Source organism: Rissa tridactyla, chromosome 6 (genome assembly GCF_028500815.1).
Source record: "Rissa tridactyla isolate bRisTri1 chromosome 6, bRisTri1.patW.cur.20221130, whole genome shotgun sequence".
Classification (NCBI taxonomy): domain Eukaryota; kingdom Metazoa; phylum Chordata; class Aves; order Charadriiformes; family Laridae; genus Rissa; species Rissa tridactyla.
In genome coordinates, this window is record NC_071471.1 from 35,954,782 (window position 1) to 35,975,947 (window position 21,166).

Here is a 21,166-nt window from a genome sequence, read left to right on the forward strand (position 1 = left end):
AGCATTTCTAGTATTTATTTGGGGTTTTTTTTGTCCCGCAGGGAACGGCGAGCTGAGCAACAAGGAGTTCGTTGCCATAATGAAGCAGCGCCTTATGAGAGGCTTGGAGAAGCCCAAGGACATGGGCTTCACGCGGCTCATGCGGGCGATGTGGAAATGTGCCCAGGAGACGGCGTGGGACTTCACCATGCCCAAGCAATAGCGGGGTCGGGAGGGGGGGGGAGCGCCTGGCTTCCCCGTCTCAGCCCTGCCACCAGCCCCGCTGCGGTGGCCACCAGGCTCCGGCGAGCCCAGACTGTTTAATAACAGGAGATTCATGCAAATCAAAGTTAGAAATCAAAGCCTGTTGTATTTGCAGCTTCTGCTTGCCGCTGGCCCCTGAATGTTCCTGTCTCTCAGGAAAAAAGCAAAACAACTTTTCTTACTGCCGCCACCACCACTGCTTGGCAATGTGCCCTGCCTGCAGAGCTGGGCATCCAGCGAGCTGGTGGGGCTGCACCCAAAACACTTTTATTTAATGTTTTTACAAAATGGCACAGGGGTTATTTTAATTCTTAGATTGCACCTAAGAAAGAAGCCGTCGGCTCCCTGGATAGATGGTACCGGTGGGACCTAGGAGCAGAGGCTGGAGCAGCCAGATGCTGAGAGCACCCCAGGAGTTTGGTCAGCCAAATGCTCTGTGGGGAGTGTTATTTTTTTAAAAGGGGAGCTCTCTCCATGGGGAATTGCTGTTCTGTACCGGGAATGGGCTGAATGATGTTATTTGCCAAGTAAAGCACTGTGTAAAGGCGTTGCCGACAACAACATGGCTCATGGCTCATCTCTTCTGCTCTGCTCCAGCTTTTCACTGGTTCTTCACCGAAGTCTGGTTGGTGAGTTGACAGAGATGGGGCTTTTTGGGAGGTGGGGGGGAATCATAGAATTACGGAATGGTTTGGGTTGGAAGGGACCTCAAAGCCCACCCAGTGCCACCCCCTGCCCTGGGCAGGGACACCTCCCACCAGACCAGGCTGCTCCAAGCCCCGTCCAACCTGGCCTTGAACACCTCCAGGGATGGGGCAGCCACAGCTTCTCTGGGCAACCTGGGCCAGGGGCTCACCACCCACACAGCAAACAATTTCTGCCTCAGATCTCAGCTCAATCTCCCCTCTTCCAGTGTAAAACCATTCCCCCTCGTCCTATGGCTCCCCTCCCTGATCCAGAGTCCCTCCCCAGCTTTCCTGGAGCCCCTTTAGGGACTGGAAGGGGCTCTGAGGTCTCCCCGGAGCCTTCTCTTCTCCAGGCTGAACCCCCCCAGCTCTCTCAGCCTGTCCTCACAGCAGAGGGGCTCCAGCCCTCCCAGCATCTCCGGGGCCTCCTCTGGCCCCGCTCCAACGCTCCGTGTCCTCCCTGTGCTGAGGACTCCAGGTGGAGTCTCCCCAGAGGTGGATAATGCCCTCCCTGTCCCTGCTGCGCGCGCTTTATTGACGTTTTTCGGAGCAGGAAGGCCAACGGCGCTGGAAGAGCCATCTCTCGGCCGCCATCTTGTCTGTCCGTCCCCCGTCCCACCCCGGCGGCCCCGCCTCGCCCGTGACGCCATCAAGCCGCCCGCGACGCCATCGCTCGGCGCGCGGCCCTGCCCCGCCCCGGCCGCCGCCATGGAGTCGAACAGGGACGAGGCGGAGCGGTGCATCGGTATCGCGCTGGCCGCCGCCAAGGCCAACCAGCCCGACAAGGCCCGCCGCTTCCTGGAGAAGGCGCAGCGGCTCTACCCCTCGCCGCGGATCCGTGGTGAGCGCCGGGATGGGGCGAGGGGGGAGCGGCGGGGACCGGGCGGGGGGGGGACCGGGCGAGCGGGGCCTGCGCCGCCGCCGCTGACCCCGCACCGCGCCTGCGCCGAGCCGCGGGGCCGGCCGGGAAGGCGAGTCCGCCATGAGGGGATCTGCCGCGGCCCGGCTGCTGGGCAGCCGCGGGGGAGGCTCGCGGGGCCGTTTTGGGGCTTACCCGCTCCGGTGTGTGGCTGTTTGTGCTTCTGCGAAGTTACCGAGTAGGAAAAGGGGGTTTTCGGAGGGAAAATGGATGGATGGAGAGCGGTCCTGACGAGAAGGGCGTGGGGTGTTGGTGGGTGAGAAGCTCAATAGGAGCCGGCAATGTGCGCTGGCAGCCCAGAAACCCCCCGCACCCCAGGCTGCATCCCCAGCAGCATGGGCAGCAGGGCGAGGGGGGGGATCCTGGCCCTCTGCTCCGCTCTGGGGAGAAACCCCTGCAGTGCTGCCTCCAGCTCTGAGGCACCAACAGCAGAAGGACACGGAGCTGTTGGAGTGGGGCCAGAGGAGGCCCCAGAGATGCTGGGAGGGCTGGAGCCCCTCTCCTGTGAGGACAGGCTGAGAGAGCTGGGGGGGTTCAGCCTGGAGAAGAGAAGGCTCCGGGGAGACCTCAGAGCCCCTTCCAGTCCCTAAAGGGTCTCCAGGAAAGCTGGGGAGGGACTCTGGATGAGGGAGGGGAGGCATAGGACGAGGGGGAACAGTTTTACACTGGAAGAGGGGAGATTTAGCTGAGATCTGAGGCAGAAATTGTTTGCTGTGTGGGTGGTGAGCCCCTGGCCCAGGTTGCCCAGAGAAGCTGTGGCTGCCCCATCCCTGGAGGTGTTCAAGGCCAGGTTGGACGGGGCTTGGAGCAGCCTGGTCTGGTGGGAGGTGTCCCTGCCCAGGGCAGGGAGTGGAACAAGATGATCTTTGAGGTGCTTTCCAACCCAAACCATTCTGTGATTGTATGAAAAAGTGTGGTGTGGCAGATGGAAAGATGCAGTGCCCTTCCTGAGGAGCTCAGAGAAGCAGATCTGGGTGACAACAAGCACCAGGTTGCAAGGTAAAGCAGTTGTGTTTTGCTTTAATCCTGTGGCCTGGGACAGCCAGAATAAAAGGGGGGATACGTACTGTTAGAGGACTGGAGCGTAAGGGGTGGAAAGCAGAGGAAAGTGGGGCAGGAGGGCAGGTTAATGTTAAATACAGCGTGCAAATTCATAACCAGACTCAACCATGTTACCACTACAGGTTTCACGTCCGAGCTGCCATCCAAGGACCCTTTGCTTGATGTCCTACTGGTTTCTTGCCCATGCGCTTTGGGTCCATAGTTGGGAAATGTTGCTGTAGTTCCCACACTTACACTGTGGTCAGTGAGTCTTCATGTAGTTCGTGTGCCCCTACGAAATCTCTCTCTCATGAGTTACGCTGGGGTTTGGCAACGATCAGCGACGTGGACCTTGCGCAGCCAGCGCTTCAAACTCTGACCCTGGCTGGGTCCTATAGGTGGCCTCGCAGGATCAGCAAAGGGTTTTGCAAGGGGATTTCAGAAAAAATCTTCTCCTATGTAAACGCAGCTGGGCCCACTGGTGTAGGGGAAGTCCCACTGGTCACCTTTAAGCGGGAGTTTTGGAAAAATTAACACAAGTTCAACAAATGTTGGTTAATAAGTGAGGAAAAGCGATCCGTTGCACATGCTTGGTGGGGAGCTGATCTGGTAGAACTGAAAACTAATCCAGCAGTCTCTGCTTCAGTAGCTTATGAATTTGCCCAGTGCTGTGACTGCACAGAGGACCAGCGTGGCTTCGGGATGCAGAAGGGATAGAACTGGGGCTGTAGAGCAAAACAAGACTGAACTGTGACCGTACGTGGACTTCGGTAGTTGGTTTTGGGAACTACACTACCAAAAATCTCTTGGCAAGCTGTAGGGAACTGAGCCCAAAACAGCAAGAGTGGGGTGGGTAGAGGGACTGCCTTGTAAAATGAGGCTTAAAAGTGCTGGTGGTTTTCTCTAGGTTTGGAAGAAACAAAAGCAAAGACTACAATTTTGTGAACACTCTAGTAGTGTAAATACTAGTGAGGGAAGGACTTGTATTTCTGAAAGCTGAAATGCGTGAAGCCCCCAGACTCGAAAGCTCATCCGGAGAGTTACTGCTCGTTAGCCCCGCTGTCATTTTTATCCTTTATCCTGTAACAATTGCCTCTATTGGCTGTTGGATTACTGAGCGGTTTTTTCTTGTCCCCGCAAGCTCTGTGGGGCAGATAGGATATCTTGGCTCGTCTCTTGGCCTGCAAGCATTGTTTGCACTTGCATAAAGAACGTGATACCCCCGTAGTGCAAGGTCTGTAACATGCAATCTGCAGGAGGAGATGAAACGTCCTTCTCGGTTCTAGGCTCTGGGTAAAGGACTGCAAGCTCGTCAAGTTACTGATGCCTTTGTAAAATAACATTGTCTGGTTTTAATCTTATTATGTGTGTGTATTCTTTTTAATGGGATGCAATTTATAAAATGCAGGCGTGAAGGGATCAGTCTGATATTTGATTTAAAAAAAAAGACAAAAATAGTTTAAAAAGATGGCACTATCCAGCTGCCGGGGAAATGCACGCTGGAAAGATACTTCTGTGCTTGGAGGAGCCTTATTTGGTTTCACGGTGTTGTCACCTGTGCGGTTGGGCCAGGCCTGAATGTTTGTCCCCTCTTGGCTGAAAAGGATGGAGGACAGTGTCTGAGCCTTGCAAGGAGGAGGCGAGAGTTCGCAGCAGCCTACCCAATACGCACGCACACCCCACTTAAGAAAAGGGAAATTGAACTTACACAATTCAGGTTGGGTAATTGGGAGAGAAAATGGTTTTCACAGCTTCTTCTGCACGCATTGAATACGTAGGTAAGACAGCACAAGAGAACAAAGCACCCTTCTGACTCATGTGTTACGTATGGGTCCTTTCACACTGCCAGCTATCAGTGCTGCAGTTCTGTCCCCAAAAGGGGAGTGTCCCCACGTGACTGGCATCCCACAGTATTATTTTCTAAGCTCTTTAAAGAATATGGCATTGTCACATAATTTACCCAGCACAGCGGACTCTCAAAGGCAGGAGATAAAGAAGGATAATACGCTTTATAATATGCTAGAGAACAAATGTGGAAATTCTCCACTGTTAAGGAGAGATGTGGAAAAAAAACAAGGAGAGCCCAAGGATGTGCTGCTTTGGTGATCCCCTGTGGCTCCCGGACTGTCCGGCTGGGTAGGCCTAGGTTTTGGTGGATGTTGCGTGCGTTGGGAGAAGCAGGCAGTATCTTCAGCAGTAGCCCTCACATCTGGGCAAGAAGCAGCAGGAACTCAAGGGTTCCTTGGGTGAAAAGGTGAGCGTCTTTCTGACGAAGGGTGGAGAGTCTCAAAGTGGTGGCGGAGATGCAGAGGGACCTCTTCATGGGAGAGTTGGAAGGGCAGATTAAGCTTGGTGGTCTCTTAACTTCTCTTTTTTTTTTTTGCTTTTAATCTTTTTCTCATTCCAGTTCTGCTTGAATCGCTCAACAAGAATGAGCAATCGGCCAATGGGCAGTCCCAATCCAGGGAGTCCATGAACCCCCAGTTCAAGAAAATGAGCGGAGACTTCCCATCGGCCAACGGAGAGGCTGGTGGGGAGGCCCCCAAGGGCTACACTCAGGACCAGGTGGATGCAGTGAAGAGGTGCGTGCACAGCTCTCTGTGGCTTCAACCTGCAGTTTGTTTGAGTTTATCACATGATACCGGTCTGGTTTTCACAGTGCTTTGACCCATAATGAGTGATTTTTAACTGACTGGGTGTCAAAAGCATACCTAGGAGGATTTATAGCTACAGCAGTCCTGGGAGGCAGCTGGGTTGGGTCTGCGAGGGATGAGATTTTCCCCCAGAGGCATGCACGAGGGCTAGAACTGTAGGCATGTAGGCCTCTTCTTGGCTGAGGTCCAAAGAGGCCTTTTGGATGTGTTCATCTCATGGACTTCACGCTAATGTTTGCTTTAGTGTTATTCAGTAATGCTGTGAAAAAACCCACGTGCTCCTGAGATCCCGTAGGTGGAAGTCATGGCTCATAGCTTGCAGTCAGCAGCCCTCCTCCTCTAAGCTTTGGTCTAGTAGCAAGTGACAGGACACATCGGTGTCCTTCTCTCATAATGATGCTCTGCTCGTGGTCTCTTTTAGAGCCCAATAAAGTAGAAATCCACCGCAGGACGCTTCGCTCTGTTAGCACGATACAATTCTAAAGCTCCTGCTGGCAAGTCCCAGGACATGTTTATCCAGTCACCTGTTTTCCCAACCCTCTTCTAAGCTGTTCTTTATTCCTTTCTACCATGTGTAAATACTGGAAGCTGAAGGTCTGAACTGCAGGCACAGTCACTTGGTAAACTTTGTTTAAGGTTATGGGCATGTTCGGAATTGCGCAAGAGCCACCATGGCTCACGGACTTATGGGGATGCTTGTTACGTCATCCATTTCTCCAAAAACCCAGCCTGCTGTATTCTGCCTCATTGAAGTCACGTGAGAAGGAGAAACCATCAATGGGCTGCAAGCATACCCGGAATGAGCTGGGCTGCGCACATAGGCCTGGGCGGCTCCCTCTTTCTTCCTCTAGAATTCAGCTGATGTTATTTTTAGATCTGTGAATTAACTGAGTGTGAGGAGACGGGGGGGGGGAAAGTCAATAGCCCAGCTATCCTTCAGATCCCGGCCTGCCGTTTGTAGTCCTTCCCAAATAGCCTCCAAAACGTGAGCATGATGAATCTGAATTTTATTTGCTGATGGCATTCTTCAGCGGGTGATATCATTGCCTCAGGAGAGGCCCTTCTACCTCTACTGGCTTGACTTGTTCTGTGAGCGTGTTTGTGCGCTAGTAATGCAGGTATGGTGGTAATGAGTCTGTGAAAAAAATTGGGTCACCCTCTGAGGAATTAGAGATGAGTAAACCAGAGTTCACTGAACAACATCGATCGAAACTGTGGTGCGTGAGGTGTTGCAGAGTAGACGTATTCAATGCAAAGTGATGTTTTTTGACAGCTGAAACTTAACTCTCCGTGTTTTCTCCCCTCTCTACTGGCAGGGTAAAGCAATGCAAAGATTACTATGAAATTCTGGGAGTAAACAGAGAAGCTTCTGATGAGGACCTGAAAAAGGCTTACCGGAAACTTGCACTGAAATTTCACCCAGATAAGAACCATGCACCAGGGGCTACAGAGGCGTTTAAAGGTAAAGAACATCTCCAACTTTGATTTGCCCGCAACTGTCAGGTGACGGTGCTGAGTTGGGCTAGCAAGGACTCTTAAAAACAACCTTATGAGTCAGGTAGAGTGAAATAAAGCTTCTCTTAGTAAGTTGTATCTCTTCTTCTGAGCTGGTTTTATTAGGAACAAAGTATGCTTTATGCTTAAAATAATAAATCCAGGGTGGCGTGGTTAGGCTTCACCTCTGCTAGTGGTACAAGGAGAAGCCTTCCTTCCTTTTCTTCTAGCAGCCCTTCCTGTCTGTTGCTCCGGCCTCCTGCCATGCTGCTCAGGAGGAAATTCCCTCCGGATGTTAACCATCCTGGGTTTTTTGGAGGGATGCAGGAGCATTCACCTAGCAGGGAGAAGCTCCACGTCCTGCAGCCGTCCAGCACGGGGCAGGTGCTGGGGTGCACCCCGTCTACACACAAATCCAGTGGAGACCCAGTAAGTTGTGCAGCACCAAAGGCAGATGTTGTGTTCACAAATCCCTTGAGAGAAATGTGGCTGGGCAGGCCCAATGGCAGGGAACTCATCTTCTTCAGAACTGGTATTCAGACTCTTCCGCTAATTGAGCATTTCGGGCAGCCAGTAAGCCTTCAGGTTTCTAAGCAAGCACTCAGCACCTGGCTGTTGTGAAAGGCTGTGGATGGAATTGGTGGATAGAAACCCTGGGTGAAAATTTCTAGGGCAAAACTGCACCAGCCATACAACTGAGCTCAGCCAGAACTCAAAAAAAGGTCAGCGGGAGCTTCAGTTCTGCTGTAAAGAGTCCAAATCTCAGGGCTTCTCTACAAATGCAGCAGGGATGTTTCCTGGGTGATAAGATACCTTAAAACTGGAGTCATTTTCCAAGAGAAATGCTATTGCTTGGAACATACAACCCCATTTTCCCTTGCAAGCTGTGACAGTTTGATTATTATCATTGAGCTAAAGGCAGAACTTGATGTCAGTTGTACAGCACGGGTTTTGCAGTGTTTAAGCCATTTGAATAGTCTGGCCTGATTCTGGCCATCTTGGGTGTGAAACGTGTGAGACTTCTGCTGGAGCAGGGAGCAAGGCTAGCCTGGTGTGAGTGTCGATACACCATTTGGATAAGCTTCTAGTAGACATGAATTCAGCAGTAAAAGTCTTATGTAAGGTTTGTTCAAGTCTTTTAAGACTTAAATCCATAACTGATAAGTGTATTGCTGTTAGCAAATAACGAGCTGACCCTCGGCTACTTGGGAGAGCCTTTTTTAGTATGGGGGCCAGATTAAAGAGCGAGCATTTGCAGATGTCTAGCTACGCCGCACATGCAGTAAGCCGCTGTTCGATAGTTTATCCTTCAATCCTTGCCAAGTGGCGAAAGGCAGGTTTCTTCACCCATAATCTTAGATAATGATGTTTGCCGAAGGCTTTGACAAGAGTTACGTGCCAGAAGTCGTGAGTTAAGCAAGGTGCCCTTTATCCTCGGCTGCAGAGCTATCTGCTCTGAGGTTATCTCTCCTCCAGGCCTTGCCTTGTTGGCTCCCCTGTCCTTCAGCCCCCCCGAGCTGAGCTCCTAGTCTGCACAGCTCGCTGATGTCCAGCTGTTTGGTTCCAGAGGGTGAAGGGGGAAACGTGCACTGCTGTGTGGATTTTAGTTAATTTTTTCTTACATTGATGTATTAGCTGAAGTCTTGGCATTCGTCTTCCCAGTGACAGCTGATAAAGCGTTACGTCTTGTCCTGAGACCTTGTCTCAGGCTGTAGTTGCAGTTGGCTGCAGTTTGTCTTGTAGCAGATTTGCATCACTGCCTTTGGCTGACGTTGGGAAAAGAGCTGAACCTGGCTACTTTGAGCTAAAATTCTGATCTGGAATGAGGTGTTTCTTGGGCTTTGTCAGCAGAAAGTCAGACAACGAACGAAACCCTGAACCGTTCCATTTTCCTTGCTTAATCACACAGTTTGAAAGAACAAGCTAATAGCCGAGAGTCAGTCCTTGTCGTCCGGCTCTCTTGCCTGGCTGTAGAAATGTTTGCTCTGTGCACACTAATTATAACCAAGAAGGAGAACATGCATATTGACATTACATCCTTCACTCTCCAAACTGCTAGTCCAAGAAGAAACCGTACACCTCCATCTGAGTACAGGGAAAAAGTTGAATCTTGGAGTTAATCTCCTCCAAAGGGCATGTATTTTTCTTTTCTGTCACTTCCACCCCTGTCTCGTATATACCAGGCAACTACTGCCATGAACACTTTTGCCTCCTTGCGACACAGGGAGGGGAGAGGATGGGCTCTGCAGTCACGTAGGGAGGCTCTTGGGTGGGTTGGTACAGAGGGGAAGTGGTGAGCTGGAACGTGTCGAGAGAGAAGTACAGAAATAGAGGAGGGTGGCAGGCAGACGTTCTGGTAGAAAAGCTCAAATGTGCTGAGGTCGGAAGCAGAGTGACCTGGGGAACTGCGGCAGAGCTTTAGTTCCAGTACATTTCCAGCATCACAGGCACTCGTTAACAGCCTTTGTAATTACACACCTTACTTCTGGCATCTGGAAATTTTGAAATTTATAGCTAACAGACACAACTTCTGGCCAGCATTTCCTTTCTAACTTTTATGGAAGGTTTTAGAGTCTCTTTCAGTGATCTAGCCCGTATTTAAATTATTTGCAGTTCTGGTTTTAGGCTATGACATTGAATTCCTTAATAACACTTTTGAATAAAATTTGTCTAATAACATTTATTTCCCTATACAGTTGCTTATGGCTGAAGGATTTGGGCATTAGTTGTTCAAAAGAAGTAACCAGTTTAATTAAGTGAAACGTGTAGCTGCTCTACTATCAGTATTTCTTTCACAATTTGTAGTTTCATTTGGCTGAGAGGGTTTCTCTAGGGACATACACCGAATTCATACCAGTGATATCATAACTTCTTCATCTGAATTAATTAAGGCCTTTTTCATTGGGTCTCTTGGTGTGGTTTCCTTCTGCCTGTGTTTGCCAGAGGAGTGTGCCAGGTACTAGCGCTGCACCGCTGAAGTAGCCTCTTGAAAAGACGTGGGTAGCTGAGAATCTCATTTGTGTAATGAGAAAGGCAAGTCCTGGCAGTTTGCAGGGCTAGATGTATTATCTGTAGAAGAAAGAAGCTAATTGCTTCCTTATTGTCCATATTTCAGCCATTGGTAATGCGTACGCCGTATTGAGCAACCCAGAGAAGAGGAAGCAATATGACCAGTTTGGAGACGAGAAACTCAACCCTGCTCGGCACGGACACAGTCACTCGGACTTCCACCGCGGGTTTGAGGCAGACATCTCCCCCGAGGACCTCTTCAACATGTTTTTTGGTGGTGGTTTTCCTTCTAGTAAGCACGTTAAACCTTAATCTCTTGAATGGGACCCGCTCCTTTATGACAGAGCAACAATGCAGTAGTGATTTATTTGGCCATGCAAGGATTGCTGCGTTTGGTGAGAGAGAGTTCTCCTTCACACATGACCCAAACACCTAGAGTTTTCTAAATTGTTCAGCCGGGTTCTTGGAGAACTCAGCATCCAGCAGGTAATGCCATCAGAGCTGGACTTCTCCCCAACTTCAGGTATTTGTTTGCATGCTGGCAACATGAGCTGTTATTAAGTTGGGTTGAATGTTAGAATAAAAAATTCCTTTTTTTAAGGCTAGTTGTAAAAATAATCCTATTTTGAAGAAGTCTTTTCTGCCCGATGGTTTTAGAAGTTAAATCTTCTCATCAGAACAAACTATGGTAACGCCTGGGCCTTGTTCTTGATCTGTATTTGCTCTGCCATGCAGCTGAAGCGGTTTCTCTGAGATCAGTGTCCACTTCCTTCTTTCCACTATGTCCTGTAAAAAACAGGAAAGTGTTATTTCTAGAGCATAACTTAAACCTCTTGAATTGAAAATTAAATCTGTATCCTGTCTGTCCATCATGGTTTGGGTAGCAGGAAAGAACCTGCCTTCACTTGATGAGTTCTGATCAAAAAGACACAGATTTAATATAAGGATAAAGGTATTTTAGGAACACTCCCTTGAATTTGCTCTATTCATATTTGGCTGGCAGTGGAGGCAGTGGTTATTTGACCTCCGTGGACCAACTTGGAAAAATAAATATTTTTGTTCCAGTTGAGAAGATTTACTCTGGTAGTAATTGGTTTTCATCTATAGTGAATTCAATTAGAAGCGAGGAGACCTGTACAAAGTATTCTCTCTACATAGCTGACGCTGCATTGAGCAGGAGGTTGGACCTCCTGAGGTCACTTCCAACCTGAATTTTCATGTGATCCTACAAAATCCTGTGGATGGATTTCTGTGTCCACCACCATTCTCCTTCAGACAAATCTGCTCAGTACACCTTAGGAATACTCTTTTTTTCAGATGTGACTTATATAGCTCATTTTGTAAATATTGCCTTCAGATGATAAGTAGATTTTATTATATAGTTTTTTTTATTAATTCTTCTGTCAGTCTCTTGTGGAGTCCCATATCCACTTTGCGCTAAAGCTGGAGCCATCTCTGTCAGGACAGTGTGATGGAGTGGGTTGAGTCAGGGGCTTCGGCTGTATTCTGACAATGTTCGAAGTTAAAATTCCTGATTTTGCTGTTGTCAGCACCCAGTCTGCTTTTTCCTACTGTGTTTTCATTGGTGAGGCTGACGTGGAACACGGCCGCCTTTTGTGGTTCCTTCCTGACCAGCCAGCACCGTCTTACATATACTCTGACTTTTGTATAACAGTTTTCTTTTGCCTATAGGTAACGTTCACGTATATAGCAATGGCAGGATGCGGTATACCTACCATCAGAGGCAGGACAGACGAGAACATCAGGGTGACGTAAGTGGAGAAGAGGCGGGGGGCTGGGAGTCTAAAGGTTTTCCTGAGACACGAATTGTGAGCTAGTTGGCGTGGCTGTCTTGTGAAACAGTCCTGCTTGTTTCCCCCTCCCTCCACCCTCAAACAGAAAGCTGGAGTCGTGGGAAGTGAGCTGCCTTCAGAATTTACACCAAGTTGCGGTTAATGTACTGGTGGTTGTTCTCCCAGGACTCCCATAGCTGTTGTCCAGTGGGAAAAATGCTGGTGTGTCTTGGAAACAGTGCTGCCTTGAAATAAGATTGCACAACTAAAGCGTACCTGTCTTTACCGCAGAATAAGCATTTCCTTTCTGATTTAATTCTGTAATTTCGAAAGATAAACACACTTTTCAGATAATACGTATACTCGTGGCTCCTCCCAACGTGAACTCATTCTCCCTTTCATTCCAATATTGAAGATGAAGTGTTTCTAATTTGTGATGCCTAATTAGCAAAGGGAGACATTTTATAGCATGAGCTATTTTTATGTTTTCCCATCACAGAAAATCTAAGTCTGTCTCCAGCCCTCCAAGCCCTCTGGTCTAGAGAAGCGAGAATGAGGGACTTAGTATTTAAGAGACCAGGCTTATGTACAGAAGATTACTATTTTCTGGGGATAGCTAATTATATTTAAAAAAAACAAACCCAAACCCACAACCAGACAAACAACAAGAACTTCCTGAGTATTTTTTCTCAAGCTTAAAGGGGAAAGTGTATTCTGCTACAACTGGAGGGAGCTCAGGGGATGAGGTAGAGAGGGAGTTACTTTCCTGTGACACTGAAGAGAGGGGAGAAGGCTTTCCCATAAAACTGGTTCTGCTCACCAGCAGAAGCAGGACAGAAACCACATGTGCTCTAGAAAAACAAAATAGGGCCGTGAGGCTTTTGAAATTCACTCACAAGGGTCCTCCCTGCCAGTCCCCTCTGTCCTTTGTCACACCCGGAGAAAGGGCAGTCAGTTGGGATCTTCGGAGTCACGCTGCCCTTTCTGGAGGGGTACACTGGGCTGCCGGGTTCCCCCCAGTTATTTTGGGGAACCTCCTAGGCCAAATGCCTGCAAAAAGCAGGAGAACCAAGGCTGTGTTAGGGCTGTGAGGGAGGGAAGAGCAATGCTCTGGGATCCTTGTGTGCAAGTGTATGGGTGGCACTCCACTGTGTGTTTCTGTTCCTTCAGGGTGGCCTTGGGTTGTTTGTCCAGCTGATGCCTATCCTCATCCTGATCATTGTGTCTGCTCTCAGCCAGATGATGGTCTCCAGCCCACCCTACAGTTTGAGCCAGAGGCCGTTAGTACCCATTACTCTAACACTTATCCAGCTTGGGGAGGGGGCTGGGTTCTGGAGGGCAGGGTGGCATGATGGGGTAGGGATTTAGGCTCTCTGTTTTTCCTGTCTTTTTTATTGTCTTTGCTTTGTCTCATCACACTGTTGCTCTCGCTGCCAGATGTCTCGCACATCAGTGAAGGCCTCCCGGTTCTCAAACAGCTCTTGAGGTGGAAGGTGTGGGGAAGGTTGGAGGGCGCTCGCTTGGCTTAGGGGAGGATGTTCTTTGACAGGGACCTTCTGCAGCCCGTACCCACGTCTGGGAGGGTCTGTCCTAGAAAGGGACAGATGAAATGACTTTGAGAGACTGTAGCACAGCATCGAGATCCCATATGCAGAATGAATTGAGATGGAGAGTTAAACTGAGGTGTGAAAAAAAGCCAGGTCTGTTCTTCATGAAGGCCTCAGTTTATGCCTAGTACAAAGCAACAGAGGAAAAGAAGTAGGAATAAAAGACACTCCTAGAGAAATCCCCTATTTTTGAACTCTAACCTTGCCATGACATAGCTCTGGCCAGACGTATACTATGCGAAAGTGAAGCTGTTTCATTCTAGATCCTGCGGAAATGCCCCGATCTGCTCACTTGGCTGATGAATGATAGGAGTCTTTATTTTTACTCCCTTTGCAGTGCCAACAAAGAATGGGAAAACAGGCTTGATTTCTGGGTGCTTGCATCATTCTTGGCAAAAGCTTAGTGTATTTTCAGTGGAAGTTCCTTATTTGTATTTAAAGAAGGTAAATTTGGTTACAGCCAGTGGGCCCTGTTTAGTTTCACAGGTGACAATGTTTGCCATTGATGATGTTAAATCCTATAAAACCCAGCTTAGCTTTCGGTTTGAAGGTAAAGGCTATGACATTAGTGCTCGGAACCAAAAAATGGAGCTGTTTTGAAGAGGGCACAGTTAAGGGTTGTTCCGAGAGGCTAAAGATTGTTGAGATGTGATTTCTACAGTTGATACTAGGAGCATAAAATTAAGCATTGTATATGTATACCAGTTTGTTTAATGCTGGTGAAGAGGCAGTTTATGGGGCGAGAAGATGATCAGTGGAGGGCAGCTTTTAAGTGGGCAAGGATTTGCTTCCAGCCTTGTCGGTTGTCAGCCATCCCTGAGTCCCAGGTGTTTCTCTGCTGCTTGGTTCCCTGTTCCCTGTGCTGTCCCTGTCCCTGTGTGCTCAGGTGGCAGCCAGCAAGCCCATTTCCAAGTTTGGATTTGGACAGGAGCGGCAAATGAGCTGCTCCAGTCCTCAGTCATCCTTCCTGAGTGACCAAGGCACTTGAAATTAAATTGGCTCAGGAGCAAAAGGCGTTCTGTGCCGGCAGGCGGTGCTGCTCGCTCACGCAGGCAGCCAGGCCCTTTTGCTGCCTGCTGTAAAGGGAAATGCTGTGCTTGGCTGTCGTTTGGCAGAAAGCTGGAGCTCGCTGCGCTAAACGCAGCGAGCAGGAGGCAAGAAGCTATTGAACACGGAGATTTTAGTGCCACTTCTTGAAGGTGGAGCTGTTACTGAGAAAGACAGAGTCCTAAAGAACCATTTGTCGCTCCATTGCCTTTGTAAATCTCTTCCAAAAACGAGCTTTCTGATGAAAGACCTGTCTAGTTTTGGGCCTTTCTGCGCCACCCTGCTCTTCAGTAACACCTCATCGAGTTTGCGTGACTTAATTGCACGTCTGACTTGGTGGTGGCAGGTTTCTTGTGCCGTGTCCTGCCCTTATTTTCATGCTTTATGCTCAAGCGTGCTGCTGAAGCCCTGCGAGCTTAAATACTCCTCCTTTGAGGGCACACTCTGTAGCCTCCATAGTTCATCTTTATAGAGAAGAGGAACAGGAACTTTGGGAGAGCTTAGGGCTCTGTCTTGACAGGTAAAATAGTGAGCTGAGCTTCTTCCAGACCGCCTCTCTTCCAGCAGGCACTGCCGGAGATGCGTTAGCCTTTGTCTCCAAAAATGCCAAGAGACATTTTGGTCACGTTCAGGCTATCTGGGTACCCACCATTCGTCCCTGAGTGCTGGGCCTTGATGAAACGTGCAGGAGTCTTTGAATCGCTCCTGTAAACCCTGATAACAGACTGAAGGGCGAGCCGGATGAGTTAATGTATATACCTGGCTTAAGAATCAGGCTCACTTTTAATGTAGCAGACAGCTGGTATTTATTATGGGAAACTTTGGGCACGTCTCCAGATGGAGCTGTTCCTGACGAATCCAGCGTTCGGGCACAGGTCCTGTGTTACAGCTTGCAAACACGCCCTAGTGAGTATCTCTGGGTTTGCTGGAGTGTTGGGGAAAATAAGTACAGGGCTCTGTCTGAAATGCAAATCCGCGGGGGTAGGGTAAGAAGAGATTTCCTTCTAGAAAGTGCTTTCTGTGCTAGTCGGTGCAGGCTCGAGCGCAGAGCAGGGCTAATTTTGTTCGTGCAGCGACAGTGTTCGTTGCAGCACGTGATGTGGTAGAGGAAGCTGACGCTCGTGGGGTTAGCAGATATCTCAGCAGAGAGGATTGGGTTCGACCTCCGGGCAGCCTTGCTGAGCGAGGGGGGGTTGCTGGGGATCTGTGACAGCCAGCCCCTGCTTTGTCCTCACCTCTGTGCTGCTCCTGCGCCACCGTTCTGCCTTGCTGGCTGCTCTCACCCTGCAGAGCGCAGGCGAGCTCTGTAACCATCCTTGTGGCTCGCCGACAAAAACAGATGATGGTGTCATCAGCAAGGAAATTGCAGAGAGATTTAATTAGTGCTGAAAAATCTAATGAACCACTTGATTTTAAGTGGGTTTAGGCCTTGGGCAATCTGCCTCGGAGTTATGTCTGTATTCAGAGCTCTGCCCACCTAGCTAGAGGCCTGGCAGGTTTTCTTTCCCTGTGTTGGCGTTTCACTTCCACCAGAAATGCTTCTCCTTTCCAAACCTTCAAGTCTGTGGATGCATAGGAGTGATGTATGTTTTCAGCGGTTCATTATCGTGGCATGTTGTGCATTATAAAGAGCTGGGAGCTTTTTGCTCTGCCCTTGCAGCATGTCCTACACCATTCTGACTCTTCTCCCTGAACTAGGTCTGTGGGGCACATACACAGGAGAGTGACAGAGCACTTGAAAGTCACCTATTATGTATCCGAGAACTTTGCAGATGAATACACAGGCACAAACCTGAAAAACGTGGAAAGGAGCGTGGAGGACGACTATATCGCAAACCTTCGAAATAACTGCTGGAAAGAGAAGCAGCAGAGTGAGTAGCATGGGGTCAGGAGCGGAGGGTCTTGGCTGCTGTGTGAGGTCAGTTTCGGAAAGGTCTTTTACTGGGGACGGAGTTATGCTAAAGTTACACTTTAACACGGTGCGAGCACATTTCCTATGTTGTTTTTTTTTCTATCTATGACTTTGTGACAAATCCAGCATGTGGGGTGTTTTGTTTTGTTTTTCAATGCTGCTGTAGAACTGGTCAGACAGGAGTTGTGCCCCGCAGGTTCCCTGCCCTGTCAGTAGGATATCTCTGTTTTCCAGTGCGGGGGAGGGGGGGAACGTTGCAGCCATCTCATTCTCAGGAGGCCCCCAACAGCTCCGTGTAATATTTTAGTTGTTCGAGGACTGTGTCTGAAAGTCTCTGCCTGTGGTGTCCTCCATCCCGCATCCCATCCCTGCTGAGAAGGCTGCGGTGACATCACCTTGCTGGAGGCACACAGGGTTTGGAGGGACGGCTACCAAACCAGACAGCGTGAGAGATGGGCTGGCCACCAGAGTGTGCCGAGGGCAGCAAACTGTTTGCCAAGGTCCAGAGGTGACCTGACTTCTCTGCCCGCCCCTTCTCAGCAGGTGATGATCACAGATCTTGGGGCAGGGTAGGATTTGAGCCTCTGGGAGGCAGGAGGGGCTGTTTGAGCCCCCAGTGGTGCCAAATGAGGTCGATGCACCAACTTCTGCGTTTCTTCTTGCCCGTGCTGCTGGGGTAACCTTTGTGTAGGCTGCCTTGTGTACCTCCTGGGACTAGAAGCAGGTCCCTTCAGGTTCCCAAGGCTTTCCCTAGGATGGATGAGCTGTCAGCAGAAGTTACACCCATCCTGTCCTAAAGGACACAGGGCATTTCCTCAGCCTCATCCTGTGCTTCATCTCGCCTTGGAGGACTTGAGGTGCCTCCTGTTCCCAGCAGAGCCCGTGGTGGGACGAGCCTGGTGGGTGGGTCTCTTTCCGCATCGTGTAATGCTGGGCTTTTCCCTTTGCAGAGGAAGGCTTGTTGTACCGGGCGCGCTACTTCGGAGACTCGGATCTGTACCAGCGAGCACAGAAGATGGGCACCCCCAGCTGTAGCAGACTGTCAGACGTTCAAGCCTCCCTGCACGGATAGTCACCGCCTGCCCACTCAGCAGAGGTCTAAGTACGAGCTGGTGATGCTTCCCCTGGCAGCGGAGCAGGGCACGATAGTGCTTTTCATACTTACTTAAATCTCTGTTTGAGACACAGACCTTCGCGAGTCTCCTCTGGATGTACACACGGCGCCGGGGGGGAGCACCCGCCCTGCGCCAAGCGTACACTCGTTAATCGGGAAATTGATTTTGTTTCCTTTGCATGTCGGCACCCTCGGCTCTCTCCAAGCTCCCTGTTTTCCCTGGCACTGTCGGTGTTGGGTCTCTAGGAACAGAGCAAAAGCCCCGGGCGTGTTGGCGTCTCAGCTGAGGTCTTGTCAACTGTGCATTCGAAACAGCGGCCACGTGCGCGTCGGCTGGTTGGAAGTTTTTTACTGGCCATGACAGCCAGCTGCCACGTTTTAATGATTTTTTTTTTGGTTGCTTTATTGTCTGTTTTACTGAAAAAGCTGTTATCCCCTGGCACTTGAAGCAATACGATGACAGGGAATGGATTCCTACCAAACAGATGTTTCTTGCCCCCCCCGTTGCCTTCCCCTGATACTCAAGGAGAGCAAAGCAAGTGGCCAGAGTTCACAGCAGGTTGTAGAAGTATCTTACTGTGTTAAGCTGGGAATCGAAGTAAAAACAGCTGAGGGAGAGTCTGCAAGACTCGGGTATTGGAGAGCTTGGATTAAGGTGAGCCTCAGGTAGCAGGCGTGAGACCAGGTGTGCTGGGTCATGGGAGAGCTGTGCGAAAATAATGGGAAAAAAAATTGGCATTGAGTTTGGAGTCCTTTTTCTGCTTAATTTTCCGGGCTGGTTTCACCTCCCACATGCTGCTGGGTTGGCCGTAAAACATACAGGTTCCCCCTACCGCAAAATGGTTTGAAAACAGGGTTTCTATAGAAAATAAATCAGGAGGTGAAGCTTGCACCACGTGTTAGTTGTACGGACACCATTTAGGCTTGCAAAGGCTTCTTGGGGACGTTTGACAGCCAGCTGCTTGATGTGTAGACACAAGTAAGGAGGTTTAGGAGAGGAGTTTTTGTTTGGTTTTTATTTTCCTTGGCAAAGGGAGCGCGTCTGAAAGTTTGGCCCTTAAAGCAAATCCTCCAGGTCAGGTTCGGCCTTTTTTTTTTTTTTGGGTGTATCCTGTTTTTGGAACCATTCTTATCTTGATACGCCCGCTCTCTTGTTTTGATAACTGCACCTCTTCTTTCACGACAGACCGGCGTTAATTGCCTGATTTTCTTTAATTCTCTCTCTGTACCCGTCATCTGAAAAGAGAGCTGCTCTTAGGCAGAGGGCCCGCTGCGGATTGAAATAATGCGACTGAAAAAGCTGCTGCCTGTGATGGGCTGGGGGGAAGGAAGGGGGAGGGACAGTGACGTGCGATTGTCCGGAGACTGACACCGCTACCGCTTTTATTCCCAGACTCTTGAAATGCCTGAAGACTTTTGGTGAAGTGCAGTGAGCCGAGGTGACAGACTTGATTATTTAAAAGAATCAAACTGTATATTAAAAATGGAATTGGGAGAATTAGCAACGCACAACTGCCCTCTTTCTTCTCTCTGCCTGTCTGCGCCGTTGGACCGACGTTTCGGGCAGCGATTCGGACAGGAAATCAAGCTGCTCATATTCCTCCTTCCCTTCTGACGCCACTAAGGGTGTGACAGTCTCGTTGCTCCTGGGATCTCACAGCCCCGAGAACAGATGCGTAGAGTGTGAAATAACACAAACTAATTGCAAAAGCCATGACGAAGGAGACCCTTCTCGACCGTGCAGGTCACTGCCGACGCAGAGAGAAATTGGACGATTTGGTGATAACAGAAAACTTTTAAAAAAAAGAAGAAAAGAAAATATAATCTATTTAGAATTAATTTATAGCTGTATATATGTTGTACTTTTAAACTATGCAGGGGTTCGATGATTAAATTATTTTGTTTTCTGCCCGGTTTGGTAAACAGGGCAGCGGGAAGTCTCTTCCCGGGGTGTCTCGCTCTGCAGCGCTTTCCTGCCTGACACACTAAAACCAGAATCACTTCGCAGTTACTGTACTTCACTTTCTGAGGGACGGTGGCGTTCTGCGGCTTGGGATGTTGATACCCGCCTTTTGGCTTTTAATAAAAGCAATTCCAAACCTGTAGGGGGTTAACAAAGAAATGGGGGAAACTGGTGCGGATCTGTGGGGCAGTTTTGCAGCATTGGCAGAAGCTGTGGCGGGTCAGCTGAGCCCCAGCGTCGCACTCGGTGATGGGAAGGATTGTCCTGGATGGTTTTTGCTCATCAGTTCGCTGGGATTATTTGTGCATGTAACTTCTTTTTTTTTTTTTTGCAGAGTCTGCTTGAATTCTGCCTCGTAATCGGCGTGCGCTCTGTAAAGAGGGCTTTCCACCAGCCCATCTCCCTTTGTTGGGGTTTTTGGTGTGTGTCCTACACTTGGGATTCCTCCCCCCCCCAGCACTCCCCTTTCCAACGTCGCCATGGCCTTGACGCCCTGTTTCTAACGTTTCCTAGAGCAGACCTGTCAAATACTGCTAGTTCATAAGAAACGGAGCTTTCTATTGCTTCTGTTGAAAGAAGTTTTGCCAGGGGAGATGGGAGGATGTGCCCTCTCTCTCCTCGCACCCCGCCTGAGCTCTGTGGCGCGTCTCTCGCTCCATTGCCGTCGGGCAGGACCAGCGTTGGGATGCGGGAGGGCACTCAGGGTTAGGAGCCATCTCTTCGGAGCAAAACCGGTACGAGTGGAGCTACCTCCCATGGAATAAACTGGATTTTTTTTTTTTTCTGGTACCCTGCAGTTCATTTTTGTCTAAAGCCATTTCCAGTGAGAACCATCCCTCAGGGGAAGGAGTCAAAAGCACAGCAGCTCCTGGGTGGGGTGGCAGGGGCTGGAAGAGGTGAGAGGTAAGGTTGTTTTATTTCTTCGTCGCTGGGAAGCCCCGTGCTCTGTCTTCAGCTATTTATTTATTTCTCAAAACATCAGCCCTCCCATCAACTGCAAGCCTCATTATCCCACAGCCACCACGACTTCGATTTTAAGGTGTTTTTTTTCTTTTTTTTCTAAGTGGTTCCTCCACCGTTGGAAGGAATTGGGTGGAAGTACAGCATTTGGAAATAGCTCTTACTAGAGGCACAGGCTAGCCGGCATGAAGAGATGGTGGGGAGGGGGTTAAATGGAAATCATGTTCGCAAAAGGTGCTGAGCGTCTTGCACAATGGCATTCCTTGACCAGAGCCTGCCCGCCAAAACCTTTTTGATTTTTTATTTTATTTTTTTTCCAAGTAGATACCCATGGATAATAACGAGCGAGAAGGCGTAGATCCTAACGGATGCTCACAGAGGCTGTATCTCTCGATTTAGAATGAATTATACAACTGTACATCTATAAATAAATGTTTATAACATGAAAGGCTCTGGTTGCGTTGGTGTCCTGCAGATCCTTGCCCCAGCCAGCTCCACTTTTACCGCTCCTTCATGCCACCATCATCACATTTGCACAGGTAACTAAAATTCGGCATTTTTGCCATCCTGGCAAGCCCTGGTGCTGAGAGCTCCAGCTGGAGGCTGTCGGGGTCTCCCTGCCGTGTGAGTCGGAAGGATGGGGAGAGGATGGAGAGGAGGTGGTGCCCCCTGAGTTAGCTGTGGGTCCCAGCAAGGTGGCCGTGGCTGCTCAATCTTTGCTTCA

General features: G+C 49.5%; 2 protein-coding genes across 4 annotated transcripts in view; both read left to right on the forward strand.

The window, feature by feature from the left end:
• Nucleotides 1-804, forward strand: part of MICU1 (mitochondrial calcium uptake 1) — a 106,728-nt gene extending 105,924 nt beyond the window's left edge. For all 3 annotated transcript variants that reach the window (XM_054207539.1, XM_054207541.1, XM_054207540.1), the window contains one exon: nt 42-804. In XM_054207539.1, coding sequence (XP_054063514.1) covers nt 42-202 — 161 coding nt within the window. In that variant the 3' untranslated portion in view covers nt 203-804. The remainder of the gene's footprint in view (nt 1-41) is intronic.
• Nucleotides 734-20,890, forward strand: DNAJB12 (DnaJ heat shock protein family (Hsp40) member B12). Its single transcript, XM_054207542.1, has 10 exons — nt 734-872; nt 1,483-1,770; nt 5,297-5,471; nt 6,860-7,005; nt 10,153-10,338; nt 11,739-11,818; nt 13,010-13,119; nt 16,192-16,364; nt 17,356-17,507; nt 18,913-20,890. The coding sequence occupies exons 1-9, from the start codon at nt 806-808 to the stop codon at nt 17,475-17,477; spliced, it is 1,347 nt and encodes a 448-aa protein (XP_054063517.1). The 5' UTR covers nt 734-805; the 3' UTR covers nt 17,478-17,507; nt 18,913-20,890.
• Nucleotides 20,891-21,166: the final 276 nt, after the last annotated feature.

Bases quoted from the DNA above. Each gene is read 5' to 3' on its own strand.
- DNAJB12 (XM_054207542.1), top strand. From the start codon at position 806: ATGGCTCATGGCTCATCTCTTCTGCTCTGCTCCAGCTTTTCACTGGTT. The intron at 1,771-5,296 runs GTGAGCGCCGGG...TTCTCATTCCAG, and splicing joins CCCCTCGCCGCGGATCCGTG to TTCTGCTTGAATCGCTCAAC. The intron at 11,819-13,009 runs GTAAGTGGAGAA...CTGTTCCTTCAG, and splicing joins GACGAGAACATCAGGGTGAC to GGTGGCCTTGGGTTGTTTGT.